This window comes from Coturnix japonica, chromosome 7 (genome assembly GCF_054131305.1).
Source record: "Coturnix japonica strain WE chromosome 7, WE-NBRP24, whole genome shotgun sequence".
Taxonomy (NCBI): Eukaryota; Metazoa; Chordata; class Aves; order Galliformes; family Phasianidae; genus Coturnix; species Coturnix japonica.
The window spans coordinates 5,924,245-5,949,296 of record NC_140669.1 but is presented as its reverse complement, the minus strand read 5'-3'; the positions used below and the strand labels follow the sequence as shown (position 1 = coordinate 5,949,296).

At 37.8% G+C, this 25,052-nt stretch overlaps 1 protein-coding gene across 10 annotated transcripts in view; it reads right to left on the bottom strand.

The window, feature by feature from the left end:
• TMEM163 (transmembrane protein 163) overlaps window positions 1-25,052 on the bottom strand; it is a 76,056-nt gene that overhangs the window by 14,695 nt on the left and 36,309 nt on the right. For all 10 annotated transcript variants that reach the window (XR_014947874.1, XM_085552209.1, XM_015868892.3 and 7 more), the window contains 3 exons: window positions 18,596-18,639; window positions 17,396-17,487; window positions 3,891-3,987 (listed from right to left, as the gene is read on the bottom strand). Coding sequence is in view for 9 of the 10 variants with exons in the window: in XM_085552209.1 (XP_085408335.1) it covers window positions 3,891-3,987; window positions 17,396-17,487; window positions 18,596-18,639 (233 nt within the window). In the remaining variant the exon portion in view is untranslated. The remainder of the gene's footprint in view (window positions 1-3,890; window positions 3,988-17,395; window positions 17,488-18,595; window positions 18,640-25,052) is intronic.

Below are 25,052 nucleotides of genomic sequence, written 5' to 3'. Positions count from 1 at the left end.
TTAATTATGCTATTGTATGTGAATAATTAATTCACTGGCCAACTCTCCTGACACAGAATGCCATTTTTTAGAGCAGGCTTCTTTTTAATTATTATATAACAGAATATGCACAGGGAAAATTGTAAGTCTACCTCATAGTGACAATTCCTGACAGGCAACTAACTGCAGGATATAGAAATTACAGCTTAAAGTTCTGCAGAAATATCAATTTACTGCTCAACAGTAATTTGGAAAAATAAAGTGTCAATTTCTGGTGTCTCTTATACCTTCAGTCATATGGGCTCTTTGAGTTTCACCAGCTGAAAATGGAGACAAAACTGAAAAGGAAGTTACAAAGGAAGCCAGTGATGACTGAAGATAATGAATATCTCCCATAAGAGAAATGATGAAACAGAAAAAGTTCTCCTGCTGTCAGAAAAGTGGGACATATGGAGGTAAATTTATGATGGGATGGAGGTGATTAACCGGGAAACAATGATTAAGAACCTCTTCCAATATGGGAATTATGGAGGCAACGAATGAAATCCTTTGAAAATCTACTATTTTCAGAAACCAGAAAACAGTAAAACCACAAAAGGGAGTATTTCTTCCCACAGAGCACAACTACAGAGTCATGAGATATTGCTGATACCGAAACCAGAAAGTGATATCCTTTCTTGTTAGCAGTATTTTCATGAAAGCCAGTTGACCATGATTCATCCACTTAAAGGACAACAGAATCTCTGTCTTAAAGATCTCAACTTCTTTGTAAGGGAAAATCTTTCTCATTACACGAATAGTAAAAACCAACACACATTAAACACTGTATCTTATATACTACAAGAAATACAACAAACTTTGTATAAGTGATCCAGGATGATTCCAAAGTCATTAACTATATTTTTAGGTTTTTAATTTTAGCATGCTACAACCCATTAATGGATACCTGATTGGTTGTTCTCCTCCATTTGCTATATTTAATCCGTCCACATTGCATGCCATTTTCTCCTAAACTTGTACATTCTTGTACGTCTTGAATCCCACACAACTATTAGAGCAACACTCACAAAACAATTTCTGTCTTAATGAAAGACTGACAATATTAGTTCTGTGATCAGCATCTGAATACCGAGATTTTCCAGTGGAGGTTTAACCACAACATCCCATCAGACTAAAGTCGCACATTTAAAATTTCACACAACTCTTTGAAAAGTACCCACACCTTTAATGACCTTTGCTTCAAGAAAGGCTATTTCAGACAAACTATACGAAAGCATCATGCAATAATGACTCATATGTGAGACACTGTAACCTTCGTCATCTTATTCCATCAAGGAGCTCTTCATGCTTGTTTTGTATGAGTTTGGTGTCCCTGCTGCTCTAGATAAAAGAGTAGAAGCAGAAACTTATGCCCTGACTGATTGCATTTGAGCAGATTTCTGCTCTTCTAAGCTAATGGCATTGCCTAAGCGGATGCAGGTTAGCTAAAAGCATCTCTGACCAACAAATACGCAAAGAACTGTGAAGAAGAAAGATTTCTACTGAGACACAGAGCACTGAGAAATGCTAAGGGAGCATTACACAAGTAGAAAGTCATCATCAGATTCGGGCACAGCTAAAGCAAAAGAACAGGGATCTATGGAACAACATTCTTTTCCTCGAGTATTTAGTAATACAGTAAGCTTTACTTTTAATACCTCACTGGCTATTACTCATTTAGTACCTCACAGTAATATCTTTGCTATAATGCTGTTCTCTCAGTTGTCTTTTTCTGCCAGTTATCCTTAGTTTAAAGAGATCTTTCAACTGTCATGACACCCTTACCTGAATCAATTTCACATGGTGAGAGGTACTGAAAGACTCAGAAGAGAATCCTTGCCATGTCATTTAACAAAGGACAGAAACATCATGCTTTTTTCATCCCTTGTTCCAACCAACTTTCCAGGCAAAATCAGAAGGTATGAAAAACCCTTTCTGTGCGCATGTGGCATTCACTCTGCCACTAGTTTGTGCCCTGCCAGACATGTCTTTCCAACAATTGATATTCCTGAGTCAGACAGCCTGATAGCACAGGAACAAAATATTTATCCTCCGACTGGGTCGAATCCACCTTCTCAATACAGTTTTTAGGCCACCAAAGTCTGAATCAGAGGTAGTTTGTCACAGAAGGGATCAGTGCAAATGATTCCTACAGGACACTTGAAACATAGTGGGACCTGCTCTTCAAGGACATTTTTCTGTAGATTTCAAACTTTATTCCTGTTTCACATAGATTTCAAAAATTGCAAGTTAAACTATGAGAAATGACAGCATTTCTTGGAGACTTTTCTTTCCACATAAGAAACAGAGTACTCACCTCCAGATGGTATTTGTAATGATGGAAGACGCCATACCTTCTAAAGTTTTGTTCCTACTGCTGAAAATACTAGGACTTCTATTAACCCCCCAGTGAATTAGGCTGAGTCATCCAAATTAACCTGACCTATGCTACCATCAAGCCTTCTTAACTTACTTCTGCTTCTTATACCTAGATTTCATTTTCTCACTCAATATGAGTCAAGCTGCTGCCAGATGCACTACTTGGGTATAGCTAAGTTACGAGGTTGACTGTTAGCTAACCATCAGTGAAGGGTCTTCCCCCACCTTTACCAGGATTTCCTTCTACTTTGCTGGCACACAGACATCCACGCTCGTTCCCTAACCCAGTTCTGTCACAATGTTTTGGTTGAGTTGGAGCAATGACTACTAAAAGCGTTCAAGTTAACCTCGATCATTTTGACAGAACCAGGCTGGGGAGTAACTACATGTGCTGTTTACACTGGTAAAACTGAGGAGGCAGTAAATTATGAAGAGTGGAAAAGAGGAAAAGTGAAATGCAGAGAGAACAGGAATCACTTGCAGCCATACAATGCATTTGGCTTCAATTGAATAATGCCTTCACTCACAGGCTTTCTCTATGCTACTTGTGGTTGTTCAAATTTCACTACGCGACTGATAACCATGTTCTGTTGTTGGCCAATTTCTCAAAAGTTTCCATGACAGCACAGCACCCAGCAGGCCATCTGCACTTGGACATAAGTAAGGAGTTGAGGTTTCTCTGCAATTAAATGTGAGGAGTAATACACGTATGAAAGACCTGATGTAAAAGTCTGCACACATTTACAAATAGACCATACTTCAAGGCTGAATGCGAAACAGCTGGGTCAGGTAGTATATACAATAACTAAATCTAAGCCTAACGTTTTGGGGGCACTTTAGGAAGGGTCTTCTGGAAGTGGAACCACTGCAAAATGGCTCTTCCAGTGAGCAGCTGATTTGGTTGAATAGAGCTCAGGGAGGTTAATAACTGCTACTGGAACAAAGCAAGGAGGACAGGACAGAGCAGACCTGAGATAAAGGCTGTTGGGGAAAGCTGCTCTGTAGGTCAGGTAGGGACTGGCTTTCATAACCAAAACAAAGCAAAGAACAGGAGAAAAACCCTTTGTGATATTCTACGGTGAGCTGGTTGAAAAGCCAGCTGTTTCACCCAGCACTCTCCCTTCACCTCTTTTGTTCTTGCTATTTGTATGTGGTTTTGGGATTGGAGGCTGAGGAAAAGAAAAGCTTTTTTCCAAATTAAAAATAAAATACTCAAACAGCACTAAACTTTGGAAGGATTCTCCTATCAAAATTCCACTACTTCCATTAAGCCCAGAAAGACTGCCTCAATTTAAGTGAACATCGGTAGTCCTGTACAAAAGGTTTAAATGAATGTGCTGAGAAAGATCTGGCCTGCAGATGTAAGCATAGGGAAGAAAAGGTGGAGTCAAGCCTATAAAAACCTTTAAAATTTAGGGGACATTGGCCTTTCTCTGTCTCACTGGTACTGTGAAGGATAAAGTGAAAATTTCAAAGAACATGAATTGCCTTACCACTTCTGGAAGAACCTTCTTTGCAAGATCGTGGATTGCTTTGATCACAATACATATAGATGATAGGAGGAATATGACACCCAAGATAACGCAGGCTCTAGACGAAAAAAATACATAGAAAAAAAAAAGTTAAGAACATAGAAGAGAGAGAGCTGATAACTCCAGATGATGCATAACAGCAAAATTCTAATAGTAAAAAAAAATGTTACATATGTAAAGACAAAGGCTGGAACTAAAGAACAGAATGAAAAGAAACATCCCAGTCCTTTCCAGATCTTAAAATCCAGTCTGTGTGTGAAAAGACAGGACAGATGTTTCAGTCTGAGAATGGGGAAGAAGGCCGTGCCTCTTCTGCTCCTGATGATTTACCACCACACATTCCCCTAGAGGTCTGTTTCTCTCAGTCTGTTTCTGTGTTTTGCTAAGATCTGGCACTAGAAATAATCAAGGGAACTTCACTCTCTTTATGAGCCAGAGTAAATGTTTGGTAAAACTGAACAGTAGCACAACAGAACTTAAACCTCTGTATCCTCACCAAATCTCCAAGGAAAAAAAGTTTTTAAGGGAAATTATTAAAAGATTCAGCACGTTAGGTCACTAATTTCACTTCACAGGTTATCAAGGGGTCTCGCAAACCTAAATGTCAGAAATCATAACATAACCTCATAACATTAGGTGCAGAATTAGATGCTTTGTTCCTGCCCCACAGAGATTATAATCCAGTTTAGAGAAGGCAAACAAACAGAACATTTAAGAGACAACGAAATAACAGAATAATTGTTGTGAATGGGCTACTAATACCAATATTTAGTACTGTTACAGCCTAGAGAGTTTATAATTCACCATCCTTTGTGATCAATTCTGTTATGATTACTTTATTTTGACCAACAAACTTCCTAAGGGCTTGGCAGCACCCAGGCTGGCACTTACATTGGACTCCTTGTGCTTTCTTTGTAAACTCTTCCACCACACAATCCTAACTGCAATTTTGTGTCTTTGCTTATGCCAGCAGACAAATAATTAACATCAGTGATCTTGACCTGCTTGTTATTTCCTAGATAAGTTTTACTGTATCAGAAAAAACTCCCCTATACATACTTAGCTGGAAATAGATAAAAGAAATAAGAAAAAGTACATTATAACAGTGGCAAGAGTATTAAACAGCAGAAATACAGTCTGAGGCTCGACTCAGCATTCATTCAAGCCTAGCTTCTCCTTTACATGCTGGCTTTTTGAATCCACTGCCATGCAAAATTTATGAGTAATGACATAGTGCTTTAGCTGCAAAAATACATGTATCTTGTCCTCTGGAGTGTATCAATTTACCTGCAAAACCACCAGAACCAGTGTTTTATTTTAACTTCTTTTGGCAGAGGAATAATTTCTACCTAAACTGCAAATCATAATAAATACAACCAAATAAGAAGCTTCCAAAAATTAATCTGAAGTTTAACTATCCTGCATAATAAGAAAAATAGATTGTAACCTTGCTCTTCTCAAGCCATTACACAACAAACTTTCCTACTAGCTTGTTAATTTCCAAAGCATTTTACAACATTGGTAAAACATAAATGGATTTTCATAGACAATGAGCTTTCTAGAATCTTCCAGAATGCAGCATAATGAACAACAGACTGACTCAGAAAGGACAAGGTGAAGACATCTGAAACGTCTTAGTGCACTGGGAATGTAAGAATAATCAAAATCATATCACTAAGTAGTCAATAGAAAGTATTTAATATTACAGTTTTAATAGTGAAACTACCAAGACTTTCTGAAGCTGATGATGATCTACAGAACATACTTCTCAATGTGCTTCTGATGCAGTATTTCTATATGAAAAGCCAGATGACAACATAAAGTATAATTCATTGTATTAAAGAATGAATTCATCAATTTTGTCAGGTTTTCAATCTAACATTGTCACAGATGAAACTGTTAAATCACTCATACTACTGCCTCAGGAATTCAGAATGAAACAACCTGCACTTTAAAACAATTTGTCTGGCTTTTGAGCTTTGATTGCTCCTAGTCCTACTTCCACTACTAACATCTAAACCCACATCTCCAAGATAAAGCTTGATTATGGGCATGCTACAACCTGACAATTTCCTTTTTCTGAACACAGTACTACAACTCATTATGGTACCAGTACAACAACCCACATACAGCCCATGTATATTTATGCAACTCTATAAATACCCACTTTGAATAACACCAGTCCTGGATACGTGCACTCAGAGCAAACACAAAGAGAACATCAGTGGAACTAAATTTCACAACGTACAGAGGACACCTCAGTTGTTTTTTTTCCCCCTTCTTGTCTTTTTCCAAAGAAAAGAAAATCCAACTACTCAATTCATTTGTATCTGCAGAAATATCACAATAGTCTCCTAAGCATGGATTCATCTTTAATTTTGTCTTAAATTTGGTATTATTTGTTTCAGCTCTCTGCAAGTAGTGAGAAAAATTCTGTAATATTTCAGTCAAGAACTGACCACACTCACTCCAATGTGTGTGGTGGTAAATTCTCAATGTAACAGAGCAATTCTGTGCTGTTCTTGCCACACTGACTACTCTTGGCCTGAGCTAAGGGGGTTACTATTCTGCATAAGCAGCAGCCAATCTGAATTTAGACTCCCAGATCCTCATATTTATAATATTTTTTTAAATGAAATACTAATATACAGATAAAAATAATTAAAGAGATAGAAATGCACCCTCAGAGACAAGCTTTGCTATGTATTATCTCAAAAGGGATCTGGGGTAAGTTACTGAAGGATGACTCATAAAAGAGTTTTTCTCATACCAATTGACAGCTATAAAATACAGCAAGATGCTTCACTTCTTAATTACAATCCTGCTATCTTTCTGGTGAGTGGAATACAATGACACCATACCAATGAGGAGAGTTCATCACAAAGCTCATGGTAATTATTTCTTTCAAGTCAATCTGATCTAATATTCAGTAGAGGTGGTGCAATACAATTAAGGATTCTGGAAAAAAATAGTGATGAACATAAATGCAGTCTGCAAGTAAGTGCTAACAGTCTCTTAGCACCTCTCAGATAGAACTATTTTAGCAGCACAGAGGGAAAAGTTTTTCACGTACTTGGTTGTATTTCTGTTACATCCTGAAACCAATTTTATCAGCACACTTCAAATTCATTAAAATTATTCCTGCCATGTGATGACACCATGTGGAATAAAACAAGATTGCCAGCAGCAGTCTAATTACTTCCCAGTTCTATTAACATGATAAAAAAAAAAAAAAGTGCAGTATTAAAAATCTAGCCTCCCTCTTCGCTAAGCAATAATAGCTACTACTAAAGATATTATTTTGGATCTAATGTAAAAAGTAGTAACTAAAATGATCAGGTTCAGATACTACTTCTTAACATAGTTTATGGACTTAAAAAAATATATTCTATATGCAATAAAAAAAAATCAGCCAAAAAAAAAATCATCTCCAGGTATTACTTCTCATGGCGTTTTCATAGGTGTAGTTTTGAGGACCATAAATCATAGACCTAAGTCTGAGTGGAAAGACTGAATGCTTTCATACAGCCTCAGCTGAGACCTGCATCTGGATGTTCCTCTAACATTATTACCACATTAAATCTGAAAAGTTAAACTTTCCCATAACAAAAGAATTTCTAATGGGGTGTGTCACTCTAGATATAGATACATAGACAGCTCTTCTCATTCCCTAAGGTGCTCTTACACTTTCCAAATTTCACATTAAAGCAATCCCTACGTGATTTAGTCAGCAGTGCCCCAGTCATCTTCAACCTTCTTGGCTTAACTTTGTCTAAAATATATTGTATAATATGTATACAAGTTATCCATTTTGCAGTAATTCACTCATTCAATTTATTTATATATTTCCACTCCAGCCTGAGTCCTTCAAGTTAAACTTCAGAGCTAACTGGGTTTGGGGTTGTTGAGAATCTTACCATGATAGATTCTTCTAAAAGAAATGGACTACTTTCCACCATGAGATTTAATTACAGAGACTGTGCAGTCTCTATCCTTGAAAGTCTTCAAGACCCAAGTGGGTAAAGCTCTGCGTGACTCATTCTGATGTCAGTGCTGACTGCTTTAAGCAGAAGACTGGACTAGAAACCTTCCAAGTCCTCATTCAACCTGAATTACCCTATAAGCCCATGAATCTTTATTAATAAAATCTTTCCCTCTGCAGGTTCTGTTGAGTTCTTTCTGCATTAGATAAGTCCCAGCAGCCCACAGAAAAGGAAATGTTAAAATCTACAGAGGCTGTTTTCACCTCTGAGTGAAGAGGTAGCGTGAAAACTATTACTTCACAAGGAACTGAAACACAGCATTAAAATGTGCTGCAGGCCAATAAGTGCAATATGAGTTCTAAGCCCTGGAGTAATGTGAGTTTTTTTCAGCAAAGCTGAACAAATCATTTTTATGACGAATATGTGATTTAATCTATGAATAAATCCACTAATGAATCCTCCAGAGTTCAAATGAGAGAAGATTAAATCATCTTCTGAGTCTAGTTGCATTATTTCTCTCTTCATTTTTCAGGTGCTCTTGTTTTCATTCTTTCTTCCCATAACCAAATACAAATTACGTTCTGTGAATTCATGAATAAATTGGATACTTGCAATAATCTACACCACATTTCTTTCAGATAAGAGGAAGTCAGTCTGCTTAAACAGAACGAAGCTTCTTTCTTTCAACGTTTGTATTATGTCAGTTCTTATATTCTGATGGTAGGAGCCAAATATATCATTCTTTTTGTAGGGAGGCCAAGAATTAAGTGTAGACAAAATTGTTGAGAACTCAGAAAAACAAACTCAGTCTTTGTTTATCAAAGGGTTGGCAAACCAATGGCTTCTGGCTGATGGGAATGAGGTAGAAGAGGGCAGAGGTAGCCAAAGAGGACTCCAAAAAGTCAGAAGACAAACAATATATATATTATTTATAACATATACATATATAAAGCAGCCACTGATGGGGAAGCCCGTACTGCTGGGTACAGGGAGGAGGGAAGCTGCTCTGCTGCCAATTGTTTCAGAAAACAGAGATCAGAATAACAACACAGCTGTCACTAACATTTCTTCCTTGCTACCCATTTTGCAATCCGGCTGAGACAGTTCTAGCCATACTTTTTCTTAAGGTGACACCCAGAACTGTAAAGACTAAGACTCTAAAATCTACCTCTAAGCTCGTTAAACTTCTTACTCTAAAAAGAACAACTACTAGCCACTGTGCCTATAACACATAGGCAAAAGAAGTCTTAAGGTTCCTGCTTCTTTGTCATGCTTTGCTACTGGATATTAAGTTTCTTTGTGTCCAGTTAGTTATACTGTTGGTTGGTTTTTTTTATGTTTTCAGCGCAGCTTTTTTATTATCAGGTTTAGTTACTGATGAAGACTTGGACACCAGTCTGTACACACTCACAGCTGTTCAGTGTTTACACTGTCACCTTAAAATACATAGGAACAAAGGGGTTCATGGCACATGTTCCAATCCACTGCAAACAGCCAGAATCCAGGTCAGCAGCACTACAGTCACTCCTTTTCCTCAGCATAAAAACAAAACAAAAAAGATTACAAACCAAAGGGGATTCAAATATTATTATAAATTATTATTGAAAGCGTTTTCCTCAATTATTGTATTTAAAAATATACAATATTATCACATGGTCTAACTTCTTTTTTCAGAGCACATTGGGGAAATGCTGTTTATATCTGAGACTCAGCTATGTTAGGGACATATTTCATGTTGAAAATGCTACAGGCCTTTTAAAACTTGCATCGCCTCACAAGTTTAACCAGTCGCTGCAGAACAGGTACATCCATTAAAATTGTGCAGATGCACCAGAGCAACGGTTCCATAAATCATTTGATTCTCCATCTATTATAAGTCTGACAACAAAAGCCTAAAGGCATTTGTACAACCCAGAGAACTTGAAATCTCTTAGGACCCATTTTCTGGTTCCTCGGTAGACTTAAAGCAGGTGAGCACAGATTCTGACATTCCTCTGAAGATGGAAATTAAAGCCTTTTGAGAATCTCTGTGATACTTATTTTTTTATGGTGACAGATTCCAATACAGAACACAATTATATACATGTAACATATGTATGTATGTGTGTGTGTGTGTGGACACTAGGCAATATGTGTAAATACAGCCTAATCAACTACCACTGAAGTAAAAGTAGAGGTTTTTATCAATTAAATAGATTTTGGATCTTGCTATGCTAAAATCATTGCCAAGTCTACAGATGCCACACTTTTAGAAACAGATTTTAGAATGTATAAATATATACATTCACTATTCTTTATTCAGTATACATTCTGCGTGTGAGAATTGTGTGTGTGTGTGCATGAATGGATGCACACACGCATTTCTGCCTGGATAAAAGCAAAGTATATAACTGCTTCACATTCGCCTGAATACAAACAAGTTAATGGATTTAGGAAAAAATGGTGCATCCTTACAAGTACAGCCTACTGAAGCACCTCTAAGACTCTTATCCAGTACTGTATCTACTCTGCACTCTACTCCTTCAGACAGGAGAGACATGCATGCTCCCAGGAGGACCAACTCATTATTAGACAAGAACTGCAGAGTTGGATTCATAGTTATCTCCATGCATCTGAAATTCTTCTGGATTACTTGGCTATTCCCTTCACTCATCACAAAAGAGTTTTTTTCCTCCAGCCACAGACTTTTCCCCCTAATTGTGGGTAGGTGTGGATTCTGCCATCTGTACATCTCTTTCTCATGCACAGCACAGATAAAATTATCCATAGCTTTGTCAGATGCGACTGATACTGTTGGGTCTGAATTGAGAGGATTATTTTCATTCAACACCACCTAAATTAACAGTACTCATTTAGTAGAGCTAGCTCATAGAGTGAAGCCAGTATGCACATGAAAATTTAATACAGTACTGAAAATGAAAATCTTGAATGTTTTGTGCTGGTTATGTTTGCTTTGTATCAATAGATACATATATTCGGCAATTATTTGGATCAGTGTGTTCTTTTATTGCGAACCAAAAGAAAGTAGAGCCAGACCTAGACTGACTGCAACTCCTTTCACCTTTGGGGGTAAGAGTAGGGTACGTCTCAATGTCCATACTGTATGACTGAATACCCATAGTGTTCTATCAGTTTAGCTTTACTAATGCTACCATGACCAAACCTGAAGTAAATATTGTCAAGTGATGTCTTCGGGACATAAACAAGACAGAAGAAGAGGTTTCAACTACTTCGGAAGGAAAGTTTCACTCTGTTTCAGTGTCCCACCTATCTCTAAATTTTCTTAACAAGTTAGAAGTCTTTTCACAAATTCATTATCCACTAACTCACATTTTCTCGCTAGACACACTGACCTGCCCACCTCTGAGACCAACAGATGTGGTTCTGCAGGACATGACAATGTGACAGATCTTTAAAGAAGACATTCAGCAGTTTTCCCTAGCAAGTAAAGAGGGACAGCATTCACACACTTATTTCCCTTGGCCTCCAAAAATGAACTGCATGAGAAACTAAAGAGCAGAAGAAGAAGGATGTCCAAGGAGTATTAATATCCATACTATACCCATGCTGACAAAGGGAATACTATGGCAAAGGACAGTTCCCTCAGGTACTTTCTGAGTGTCTACTTACTGCACAGAGTTTTATAGATGATTCTATTACTGCTCCTTAACTCTAAATTGCAAAGAAAAGGTAACTAAGCAACTGATAAGTGTTTCTGGTCACTTGACTAGGCTTCTCCAAAGGTCACATGCCTAAGAATACACAAGGTTATTAGAGAAAAGCTGTTCAAAGCTGTATCTATCTCCTAGAAAAACATCTACTGGTCCATGGCAGTATTTGAAACACTGACATGCCGGGTAGCCGCACTGCTTCATTTATCTGAAAAGGCTACTTAAAAGCTGTTTGTAATGCATATTCTGTGAAAAGAAAATTGGCAGGGTAGTTACAAGGAAGCATAAATATATCTATCTATATCTATATCTACCTATATATCTATATATAAAGGAAAAGGATTAGTATCCCGTAAGTCTGTGGTCATGAGGTGTTCTGAACTGGCTTTTGGTATCATTAATATGTTCCGTGAAGAGCCTTTAAATATTCTAACTCCCATGTTATACTGTTACATAGCCCAAAATTTCAACACTGGTGCATAATGTCCTAGAAAGATCAGAATACCCATATTCCTGTCTGCCCTTCTCTTCACTGTAGCTCATATGTGAGGATATCTACATAGCATTTTCCTAGAGAAGTTCTCTGACATACATATCTTTGTGTGCATATGTTGTGTAGCATATGCAGAATAAAAATAAGATGTACATCTTTAACAGTGAGAAGACAGGTAGGACAGTGAAGTTCATGAGAGATTTTCTAATAGTTGCAACTAGCATATTCATCATGAGTCAGGTTTCCTATTTACACCATCCCTGAGGAAAAGTAAAATATTTTTCTCATAGCTGTAGCTCAAACTAAGTTAGAAATTCTTGGATTTCCTACTGCTCTTCTTTTCTGGATGTAAAAATGGATGCGAATACTGGTTCACTCTCACATTAATTTAAGAACCTATTAAGAGTCAAATCCCCCGGGCAGGCAATGTTCACTATGCCAACAGGTTTAGCACTGACAATATCAAATCTAGCTGCCACAGCTGAGGTTAATATATGGAGATTAAAGTTAAGTTACTGACATATAGCAAAGCTTTTAGACAACATCTAATAACAAAGCTGCAACGACTGCAAAATCTTCCCAAGTCTTGATTCATTGTTTTGAAATCTAGCATAAGGAAGGGGAATAATATGCAAAATAAATACAAAAACAGAGATTATTTAAGCCACCTACTCTTCCAAGTGAAGCATCATCTTACACATAAAGGAAGAGCACTCCAGAATAATATGCTGCTTCATTGCAGACAGGGATGCCCATTTTCACCTGGCAAAAAGCTTTCTCAGCAGCAGGTAGAGGTGTGACAGTATCTGCAGCCTTGTCTGACACACACGAGACTACCTAGTTCCTATTATTTTGATTCTGAAGTTAATATTTGAATGGCAGATTCACCAATACAAGAATAAAAGACATACATTAATTTGTTACATGTTGTGTCATGGCAACATAAATCACTATGAGTTTATTAGGAATTAATTGCCCATTATACAATCTAATTTTCTTATTACAGTAATAAAAGTAAGAATAGCTGGAGTCTGACATTCACAGTCAAAAAAGAAATAGTGAAAACAACATCAGTTTTTTGCTCTTGGTTTATCCAGTGTGCTCATTACCAGTAAAGTTTCTTATTTACTCTGGCACTGGCTTAAGAAAGATGTTGAAAGATGTCCTTGGGAAAATAGAATCTAACTTGATACCACATACAAAATAATATATAATAAACATCAGCTGTCAAGAATCACTGTGTGAAATATGCTGCACAGGGTTAGTCTTTGCAACATTAAAGATGTAAGCTCAGAAACAAACAAAAATCTAAGTGCAATAAATCCTAGGAGCATTGGGTCCTAAACGCAACTCAGCCTCGGCACTGCATTGTAGCAAAATGCAATTGCAGCTCTGTAAAGCAGCAGCATTACTGCCTTATAACCTAAAAAGAACATTACTCCATTTGAACTGAATATTTGACCTGAGGCTGCCAGCTGTATTAATTTACAAAGAGCAAAGCACCATTTCCTGAACAGAAGGAGAATCAAACGGGAGATATTTCCTTTGTTCACAGGCTTGAGATTTTTCCCACTAACCATACATTAAAAGTTCCATCTTTTACAGACCTTTCACAAGCCTATGTGCCCTAAGTTTGTTATTCTGTTTTCTTAATCTTTCATTTTTTTAGTAGCAGTTTTCACAGTCTCCTCACACTCAGTTCCACTGCTTCAATTTAAGTCCTTCATCTCCGAATTTACCAGATCAAATAGTTGACCTTTGGCTGTACAGCTAGTTACTATTTCTACCTCTGATGAGACATTTTTCCAGGTCCCTAATGACCCAGGCTTCTATTAAGAAATGACTTTACAGCTATTCAATGGGTTTATTTATGTACATGAAAAACTGCTACTACCTCATCAGTTTCAATATGTTCCTTCTGCCAGCAAAACCTAGAATTCATTCAGCATCCCAAAAAAGCTATTATCTCTCTGGAGATTAACTAAAGGGCAGAATATTCAGGAATATATTTACACTGCTCAGATCACCCAGTGCATCCTGAACTGCTCAGTGACAGCTCAATGTTTAAACAACATAAAACAGAAGACTGGCTTCAGAATTTTATCCTGGCACAGATTTTCTGCACATATATCCAGCTCCATGGAGATCCCTCCTCCAGTGACAGGACAAGAGGCAATGGTTACAAACAGAAATGCAAGCAATATTCATCTGAAAGAAGTTATGCAGACAGGCTGTTGAGCCTCCACCTCTGGAGATACTCACATCCCAACAAGAAACGGGCCTGAGCAACCTGCTCTATTGACCTTGCATTGAGAAGAAACAATTTCCAGAGGTGCTTGCCAACCTCAGCCCCTCCACAATACATTTACAGCGCAGACACAGGGCTGCACAAAAATCCTCATCATTAAGTGCATGCAGTTTTCCAAAGTGCACAGGTTGTCATTCTACTGTATTTTTATCAGCTATTTCAGAGTTTAATCCTTACTCTCAGTTCTTCCTCTTACGAAGAAAGACAGGGAATTACAAGAACATTCAGTCATGAGTTTTCATCTTTTGTTGAAATTCAACATTACTTCTCTAGGTATCTCAGCACACACCTCTTTTTGGATGTCTGGATCACTGCCTTTTAGATAATTCACTCAATACCTCCAAATTCCCTTTTGCAGCCCAGCAGATCATGCTGGGCAAGTCAAGCACTCAGAAACCATGGTACTCTGACTTTCCTTCCAGGTATCTGCAGTCTTTCCCAATTCCTGCATTCCTCAAGTTCTACAATTCTTTCTGAAAAAACACATGTAAACACTACAGCCTGTGTTGAGTAGTTGAGAGACATGGCCCTTTCACTTGACTGCCAAAACAGAAAGATGGAGAAGTGAGAAATTACCTAAGGAGTATCAGTCACAAATGTTTTCAATGTTCACCTCACTCCCACACACACTTTGATTAATGAGGCAGCTAGACAGAATCAAGCAGTGTCTCATGTGGCTTATAGTGGCTTATATCTGATCTTTATCAATATCCACTGTATGTTCAAAGCTTCCTGGTATATTTAGAAATAAAGCATAAAAAAATTAATCATTACTTAAGACACACCTCAAACCTAACTAGACTAATCTTTTCACAACATCTTAAGAAAAATTCTCCATCAATGGAAGATCTGCATAGCCTGTAACTTCATCTCTTTGGGCCACCGATTTCAAAGAACTTTCAAGCCGGGTGAATCCCAAAGGTAAGTTAAAATATATTTTAGGTTACATTTGTGAAATGCCATGAGAATTATCAAAGATGTACATAGTAGAACTCTGGTGACACATAAACCAAAAGTACCTTCACCTCTTGCTCTAGAAAAGGAGAGAAATCAAATGAACTAGTAAAATGTTAATATCAGCAGGTCACACTTTTATGGTAGTTACAAGACTACAATCCCCCTGAAGTCAAATGGTAATGCATCAGTTCAGTTTAACAGAACTTGGCACAGAACAGTTTTCCACTGCTCATTCTGAATACCAGATCACAAAATACTACATCTCTCACTTCCATATGGCTACATTTCAGCAAAATTATGCTAAATAAAATATATCTTAGCATCTTACTGTAAGTTTTTAATTGATCATAAATAATGAGTCAAGCTGTACTCTCTATATCTTTTTCTAGAGTTCTGTTTTCCTCTCTATGTTAATATTCTCTCTCAACAAAGCCTAACAGAGCAGGACCTATTTCAGCAGATTCTGGATCAACCCCCTACTGTCAAGTTTATAAAATAATTATTTTTTATAAATTTGTAATACATCATTTACTGGCAATTTCATTTGGCTCCTATCAAGGAATCTGGAATACAAATTACTTCCAGGTACATTAGGAGACATACAAATTTATTTAAATCAATAAAAAGAGAGACCTTCAACTAAGAAGCAAAGCTGTACACATCTCACTCTGGTAAATACAGTAATGTGTTTATAGAAATGCTGTGTTTTGTGCAGGCATCTGGCTTCTACACTAAGGCAAAGTACAGCTAGGCACACAGAAACATGAACAATGCACAGCATGACGCTAGCATCTATGTAAATTATGACAGTCCAGGAGTCTTAAAGATGGCTTTCCCTGGCACAAAGAAAACAAGAAGTGTGAAAGAACAGGTGTAGTTATAGGCACATATAGTACAATAATTATTTAAAAGTTAAGTAAGCAGCCAGGAAGTCATGCAACTTCCCCAGCAGAGAGAAAAATTAATTGCATGTGGCCTTTCAAGCAAGAGATTGATTAAACACAACAGGAAACTAGAAATATGCCTCTCTCAAAAATCTGCCCCAGTAGAAACTGCCTTAGGAGATAAAATCATCCTTGCTTGTCTATAAGATGATCATTCTCTTGTCAAATCTAGAAACTGAGCGATAGCTTGAATGCCTACCCAGAGATTAATATTTCCAGCATATAGTTGTATTCTTTTCCTCAGTATCTCACCCTGTAATCTTTGCTGTTTTCATCTAGAGGGCATGGCAAGTAATTCATTGACTTAATTTAGCTTTATGTAAAGCAGGGGGATTATATGAAAGCAAATTTTAAAAGAGCATAAAAAGCAGGAAAATATGTTTGCCATTTTGCTTGTTCACTTTGTTGGCTTAACCATAGGGACATGTTGATTCTTCTTTTGTACTGGGATTTATTTTCTCTATAAAGTAGTTAACAATGTTCACTGCTCAGCAGAAGGAGATTTCAAAAATATGTTAATTAAATGTTGACAGGAATCTCTGTGGACACCCACAAGAGCAAGATCCTCAGGAAATGTCTGCTAAGATCTCCAAATTTGTGCAGATAGAATAATTTTGATCACATTTTTATGTCTTTATACCTGTAACTTCCACTTCTAACAACATCACAAGAAGATAAAGAGGTTCACATTCAAAAAGAAGGGGTTTGACATATATTCAGTGTTTTTAAAGGAGGCACATACATAATATAAATAACAATCCTGAAGGGATACCCCAAGAAGAATAACAGAGAAAGATACAAAATGAGAGATTTACAGTTCATTAGAGATTGTAAATACAATTCTCCTAACACAGACGATGCAAGGAAAAAAGCCCAAAGCCCTAAGAATTCTTATACCAGCCAAAAAGAAAATGAAAATCACAAACATGGGGAATTCTGCTCCAGTGGAGTTTACGTGTTTGGGTCCAAGCAGTACATGGACATAAGGAATGAATATTTCCTGACATGACAAAATGTTTTTCTCAAAGCCCTGGAATCTCTAACATCACAGCTTGACAACCAAAGCTCTGCAGGCCTATATCAAAGCCAAAAGCAATTAGGTGTACTTACATGTACTCCCTGTGTGCAGAATGTACAGCAGCTGCATTGCTGTAACGCCACAAAACTATCGCTGATGACAAAACATCCAGGGTAGCATCAAACTGAAAGAGATACAGAGTCAATTGTTTTGTGGGACAATAAAATATGCCCCCAAATACTAACAGCAACTTATTTACCACCCTGCTGCACAGGAACAAAGCAGCTTCAAATAAATCATTTTAATGAAAGTAGGATTTACATTCATTAAACTGATTTTGCCATGTATTATTGCATGATGATACACGTTAGTGGTTATTCAGTTAATCAAGAGATTAAGAATTTTCTACCTATAATCCATGATCTGTGGAGGAGTTCAAAGAAACTGAAACTGTGGCACCACAAGAATTAAAATACTACAAATATGATTCATTTGCAAAGATTCTAAAAGAAAAGTGCTTGAAAATGCCTGTCAAATATTTCTTTTCCCTGAGAATTCATGAATTTTCTGCAGTCAGCGGTTTTGTTTCAAAGCAAAGAACATTTAAATTGGTCAAAACCCCATTTCAAGTTTCATGTTTTTTTATTTCACTCTTAAAACAGAACGTTTGCATTTCCAGCAAATAAAGAAATGACTTATATAATATCTGAAAAGTTAAAAAAATGTTTGTGCCACTATTAAAACTTTCATTCTCACGTCAAACTTTCTACAGAGTCAATCTGTCTTTCAAATTTAAAAGTAAATGCCAAAGTGTTTGACATCAGGCATTGTGTGTGTCATAAGGAAATTTTTGCTCTGCCACTGATCAGGAGAGCCATGGCAACAATTAGAGAAGGAAAGTTAACCCAACATCTGCTTTAGTTCCACCCTAGCCTTCCAATAGGAAGAATGTTCAAAGTTCAGAAGGAACTCCAGAATTTTGCTCAATGTTCAACAAAAGAACAGAGTAAATTGATAAATTTTGTAAAAGATAACCATATCTGGTGGATAATTCCTACCAATGATGAGATAAAAATATTAACTCCTGTGTAAGCAGTCAGAAACCAAAGCATTAGAATGAGAATATTTCTATTATCCCTTCCAAAGTTTTACTTCAGCAATAATTTTTCTGCTCCATGAATTTTTACATGTTACCATGAACTTACAAAAGATAAAAGAAGTATTTTGTGTCCAGAAGGAGCATATGAAAAAAAAAAAAAAGGAGAGAATATTTAACTCTCATTTCTACTTACAGCAAATCCAAACGATGATGCACTGTATCTCATTACGGAGACAGCTAAAGGAAAGAAAACAATATTTAGAATCTTTTAAACACTTTTTTTTTGTATCCTTTCTTCTCTCAGCTGAAAACTACAAAACTAGTTTCAACACACAGGCTTAGTTTTGCCCCAGCTGCCACTAGAATAACCTGACCAACACTTAGAAAAAGGGTATAAGACGTAGAGGTCACTCAAGAGATGTTTTTCTTTGTTTCAGAACAGTGCGATAAAGTTTAGCAGAGCATTCAGAAACTGGTGTTTATGAGTGAATCTGTCTTTCAGATGAGTGATGTAACAATTTCAGACTTTTAGAAAAATTCATGGCCCAAAGTGCTTTTTGCTCCATCAAGGCACAAAAGCCCACCTGACCACCAGCTGGCTGACATGAAGTTATGTGGGCTCATCCAGACACCCTGTCTCACCTTGTCTGTCATCCTTTTGCCAAAAAGCCTATGTGAAATTCACACAGCCCCAAGAAATATTTCAAATTCCATTGAATCAATGATATTCAAAAGCAGAAGTACTAATGGGAAACATTTTAACCAGCTCCATTTTTGACAGCTTTCTACCTCTAAAAATAAAATGACTGTTTAAAAATGGGCTAAAGTTTAGGAGGAGCAAAGTTGTCATTAAGATCATTTGATTCTGTGCATCCTAGTTCTACCATCTCAGAGCTTCCCTGCAATAGCACAGAGGAATCCCAATGAAGAAGCACCTAAGAGAAAAAACCGTCACTTGAATCTGGGACTGTATCAAACTGCTTTCAGGGGCCAACAGCACTGCTATGACTATGAGCAAGCCCCCAAGCAGCTGTGGTTTCCTTGGTGTATTTTGCAGATTGTGGGTTGAGAGCTGGACTAAGTGAACCTGTTCTCCCTGATTAAAATGCACACAGCACTCCAGTTCCATACTATGAATAAAACACAGGATTAATTTTACTTTTCCATCACAGCTATCCACTAATTTACCATTAAAAAGACATTTTCATAAAAATAAAAATACTTGAGCTAAAAAAAACAGTCTCAACAATAACTGCCAGTCTCGGGCTGACAAAAGCAATAGCTAGTTTTCAGTAGTTCATCACTCATTAGAACAGCTTGGCAGAACAGAGCTGCTGTGGTATGACTGTTCTTTTCAGTAACTGCAAGCTACAGTTCCATGGTACTTATCTGGATAAACAGCAATTAAAATCTTGGAATAGATAACCCTTTGCTTATTCATCTAAGACCTCGCTCTGGCCACATGCATGCCATATATTACAAATATTTAGTCTCTATCATTACAAAACACAAAGAAAAGTCATCAATCTTCTTTCCTCGTTCCCTTTCTCTCAGTTGTAGAGTATACAAACAGTAAGGATGGATTTACATCTCCCTCTCAACTACTAAATCAAGACTTCTCACCCTTCATCTCCTGGTAAAAAAAAAGTATCTATTTCTTGGTCAGACCTGCCAGGCAAGAGCTACACTTGACAAGCTGACGTGAGCCTGCAGTGTTCCAGCTGCAAGTTTAAACACTTTGTGACATAAAAATATGTTTCCAATCAGATTCCCAACGCATGCTTCCTTAGAGACATACAGTGACAAAAACTGCCAAAGATACACCACCAAAACTGGACATGCACAGGTACACAAAAGGCTGCTCTGTTCTGGGAATTATTGCCTTCATACTCCAACATTCATTCAAAGCCACACTTTCTTCCTATTTCTATTTCTAGACTGCCTTCAAAGAGTAATTCACTAGCCTCTGGCTGGCTGGTGAATAAGAGTGGCTGAAGAGGCTTCTTGAGGGCTGGTATCCCTGACAGTCCCTTGGTAAAACGCTACAATAAAAGGCCAGCTGCTAGACACCAGTGGCAGAAGGGCTAGGGATGCTCAGTCCATGTGCCTCCAGTATCACTGCCATGCTCCGTGAGTTACACATGGCACTGCAGGAACGGATTAAGGAGCTCCTGCTGAACCCTCATCCCACTCCTTCCTTTCTCCCCACTGCACATTCTCAGTTACTCTTGGATGAGCCTCTGATGTTAAAAGAATTTTAAAATAAATAAATAAATAAATAAAAGATTCCTAATCTCCATATTGAAACAGGATGACAGGAAACAAGCAATAAGGAAAGAGTAGCACAGGTAGCTTAAAAGTCCTGTGGAGCCACAGTATGCATTTAGCAGCTACACTGACATGTCAGTGGGAGCTTGCTCTTAGCTATTCTATTGGCTAAATTGGACAGCATTTTATTACCTCCACAACAATGCAGATAATCCTAATGCATTTTCCTGACATTTGTAAACAGAATTTGCAAGCAGTCAGAAACTAAAAATAGAGGCAGCACAGTAAGCCACAAATCTACCACTGCTTCCACCTGTACAGCAACATCAATTTGTGAGGTCTGCCAAGGCACAGGAGGTTTTCCTATCATTCCTTCATTCCCTCCAAAGGAATTCCAAATAAAGAAAAATACTCCCTTAACCACAAATTCTTTTCATTCTAGTTCCTACATGCCTCAGAAAAAATCCTATGGCCAGGTCCCAAACAAAATTACACCAATGTAACTCCCCAACTGCCTGGTCTGCTATCAGCCTTTGCGAAGTTTAACCATCTCAAATGTGGTCCCAGAGATTCTGTATTCACAGGAACCCTGGGGTTCCCCCTTATCTATGTAGGGAAAGCACCTGGTACCTTTTTGTACAAACAGATACAGCAAGAAAAAGGACAGAGAATTAACTCTGCTTCCAGTTCTCCCAGCCAGACATCTTTGCTTTGGGATGAATGGTTCATAAAAGCTCTTCTGTCTGTCAGAAAAACTCCTATTACCTACTTGGAAAGGAGACACTATTTTTAGGAGGTTCTTTTCGGTGGGACATCAATCTAGCACATTCACCTTAACCTTAACCTTTTGACAGACACATCTGTATGCCTGCACATAAAATGCTGGGGCTTCAAAACACATGACCTTCACTTAGCAGAAATCAGGTTGACAATTTAAACATCACTGAAAATGTCAGGTTTATTACTGTTGTAGCACTGTGGATATCTGCAGATTGTGCAGAGCAGAGCTGGAACTCTGCATCTGATGTACTGCATCAGAGCTGGAACTGAAATACAGTCTGTTTTCATCTCCCAGTGTTGGTAAAACACCAAAAATAAATACTTCAAAATACATCCATTCCAAATCTGGGAAACTAAAAAATAGAAAAAGGTTTTTTAAAAGCCACAAAATAGTTCCCCCCACAACAACTAAAGCAAAGAAAAATCACAGCTCTATTACCATTAAAACTTGACATAAATTGTGCTGATGTGTGCCAGGACCAGCTGGTACACACATATTTCCCCAGGTACCTTTTTCACCCCCCACACATAAATTTTACTAGAGTGAAATATATGGAGTTTAATGCACACGCCCACAGTTCCTGCAATCTTCTACAAATAACCAGGGCACAGCCAGGATCTCAGAGATGACTCCTACATTTAATCTGCATGGGCAGAGCCAGTGCCATCCATCAGCGTTATGTACATGTCATCAGTGGCAACAACACCTTCTGGGCACATCTTCCATTCTACAAACTCAGTTATCAGAATTTTATTATTATTTTTTAATCTATTGCAGTGGTAGAATATTTAGCAGCTACAGATTTCCATAACATTCTTGACTTCAGTAAACTACAGTATTGTATATCATTTATTTTCATGATTTACTAATAAAGAAACAGTACTGTTTCAGGGCTTTGTGAATAGTTTAATCAAAAAACTTATTTTCAATTTGCTGACATCTTAGAAAAAATAATTATTCTTATTACCTCTGATTCACAGATTTCTTCTTCTGAAACCATTCTTTTTTCAAACTTCAATTTCTCAACTTTTAAATAACCTACTTTTTGTGGTTCTTGCAAAGAATTAAACTAGTCAGTTCTCCCTTAATTCCCTTCCCTTTGTTCACACATTTTCTCATGGTATTTTTCTTGCCACTGCATCACTCCCTTATGGTAAAGGACCAGGAACCTTCCAACATTAAACAGCCACAGTACTAGCTTTCAAGCAGGCAGTGTGCATATAGTTTTCCCAAAATGACTATTCAATATACCATGGTGCTCACAAATTGCAGCAATCTCAAATAGCAAAGCTGTCTGTCTAGACCTGAAGTTTACTTACTCTCACGATTCACTTCTGTATAATTTCCCTTCATGTTCCTGTTTAGTACTAGAAGAGCACCCTGCACCAGGGGAGGGTCAGGCTAGTTGTTAGGAAAAGGTTCTGACCAGAGAGTGGTGGTGACAACAGAACAGGCTCTCCAGGACAATGATAACAGCCTTAAGCCACAGGAGTTCAAGAAGTGTTTGGACAGTGCTCTCAGACACAGGGTTTGGATTCTGAGGGGTTCCTGTGTGAAGCCAGGAGTTGAGCTTGATGGGTTTTGTCCCTTCCAACTCCAGATATTCTGCAATTCTGCGATTCATGCTTTTACTGGCACATCCCACCAAGGAGCAGACCAGCTCTGGAACTAAGCAAGACTGAACTATGCTCTCTGGATTTTAGATCATGTAGTGCGAAACAATCCTGCTGCAAAAAAACCATGAATTACTTTACAAATGATGGAAAAAGTTGTCCATGTGCAGAGATTAATCAGTTTATAGTACACACAAGACAATTCCCACGAGCATACCAGTAATGTGAAAAGCAAGCAAACAGTGAATGACAAAGGGACGCAGATCAAGAGTAAATCAGTTCCAGATTTCAGAAGCAGTAATGTCTCTTTTAACAGCTGCTGAAATTACTTCCATAAACAACAAGCCTTCTCTGACACGCTCTGGTGCATACAGCACTAAAACCTGATAAATCAAGTACACCACAGCAGTCAGTGGTCCATGTCACTCTCTCTAGCACAACCGGGCTAAATAAAACACAAAGAAAGTAGGCAACTCCAAAAAGGAAGGGTTACAGGAGCCTGTACCATGAGCCCAAGCGCCGTGCAGAACAGTCACTGCAGCATCCACTCTGGGAGGAAGCAGAAGCCCTCCCGCTCAGCATCCCACTGCTTCACATACTCCTGTGCTTCCTTTCTCACATGCCAACCTTCTGTTTTCAAACTACATTACCTGAAAATATATCACACCATCCATATGTTATTGCTCCAGTTTTCTCAGGCTGAGCTTTGTAAAGATGCTAAATGCAAATGTTCGCATTTAAGAATAGGGCTATTTTTAACACTTACAGTTGTGTAAGAGACACGCTACTTTTCCTTGCATGCACATGGTGAAAACACTATATTTGAATATACAGATCTACAGTTTAATCTGCTGCATTTCAAATGGTGTCGCTTGAATCACCCCCAAATAATTCAGTGCAGTGACATTAAAGTACACTGCCTTTTATTAATACTATGTTTTACTGTAACTCCTATGCCAAAAACAACCGAAAAAATTCAAAATGATGCAAAAATCCATAACTTCACATTTACCAGGGAAGCTTTGGCTGTTTGTAATTACAGCTGAAAAGCTTTGCAATTTCAAGCTTGACACCAGCTTCCAAAGCAAAAGGCGGCAGTTTGGCTGTGAACACATAAAAGGAATGGGTGTTACTTTGGCTAAAAACCACCACAGATGACCAGAAACGTTGAGTGATGTGATGCTGAACAAACTCAACAACTAGTTCTAAAGCCATGAGCCCAAGATTTGTAACTCTCTGTATCCAAATGAAGGTTATTCTAAATTTAATGACTTAGGAGACTCTCCAGTGGCAACCTCTCTCCAATTTTGTTGATGTTTTACTGACTGGAGGTAAAGTTAGAAGCGTTCAGACCTACAGAGTAAAGAATTCCTAGGAATTTAGTCAGTTGCTTTAACCTTCGTAAGCAGAATAAGCAAGAGGTGAAGATTTATAAATGTTGACTTAACTGGGTTTCTGGAAAATTCACAGAAATCCAGGGAACTCATGCTCACAGGGTGTGCTCAAACTGTTAACAGCTTGAACAGAGGCTAAACATCTTTTACCGGTCACTGGAGATCCATCAGCTCCAGACAGAGCCATCCAGCCTTTAGCTTACGAGAATACCCAGACTGGATGCTGCTGGCAGGGGTCTGACCTGTTAATAAAAGAGCTGAAATATTGCCACTTTTCTCATGTCCTGGGGTCACACTGGAAAGAATGAGACATCCTCTCAAAAAAAATGAAAAATGATTTCATAGGCAAGCTCCAGCTCAGACAGATTACTGTAGAATTTATATGCATGGATTTAACCTAACTATAGAGCCCAACCAACAACAAATGTGTGTATATAAGGAAACAGAACTGGTTAGAGAATTCTAAGATAAGATAAGATTTGAAGATAATGGAACCAGAACAACTGCACTCTGAAGTGTAGTTGTTGAGGAAGACTGCTAGATCCACGTGGTTGTCACATCATGCATCATGATCCCTTCTTGCATAACTTTTGG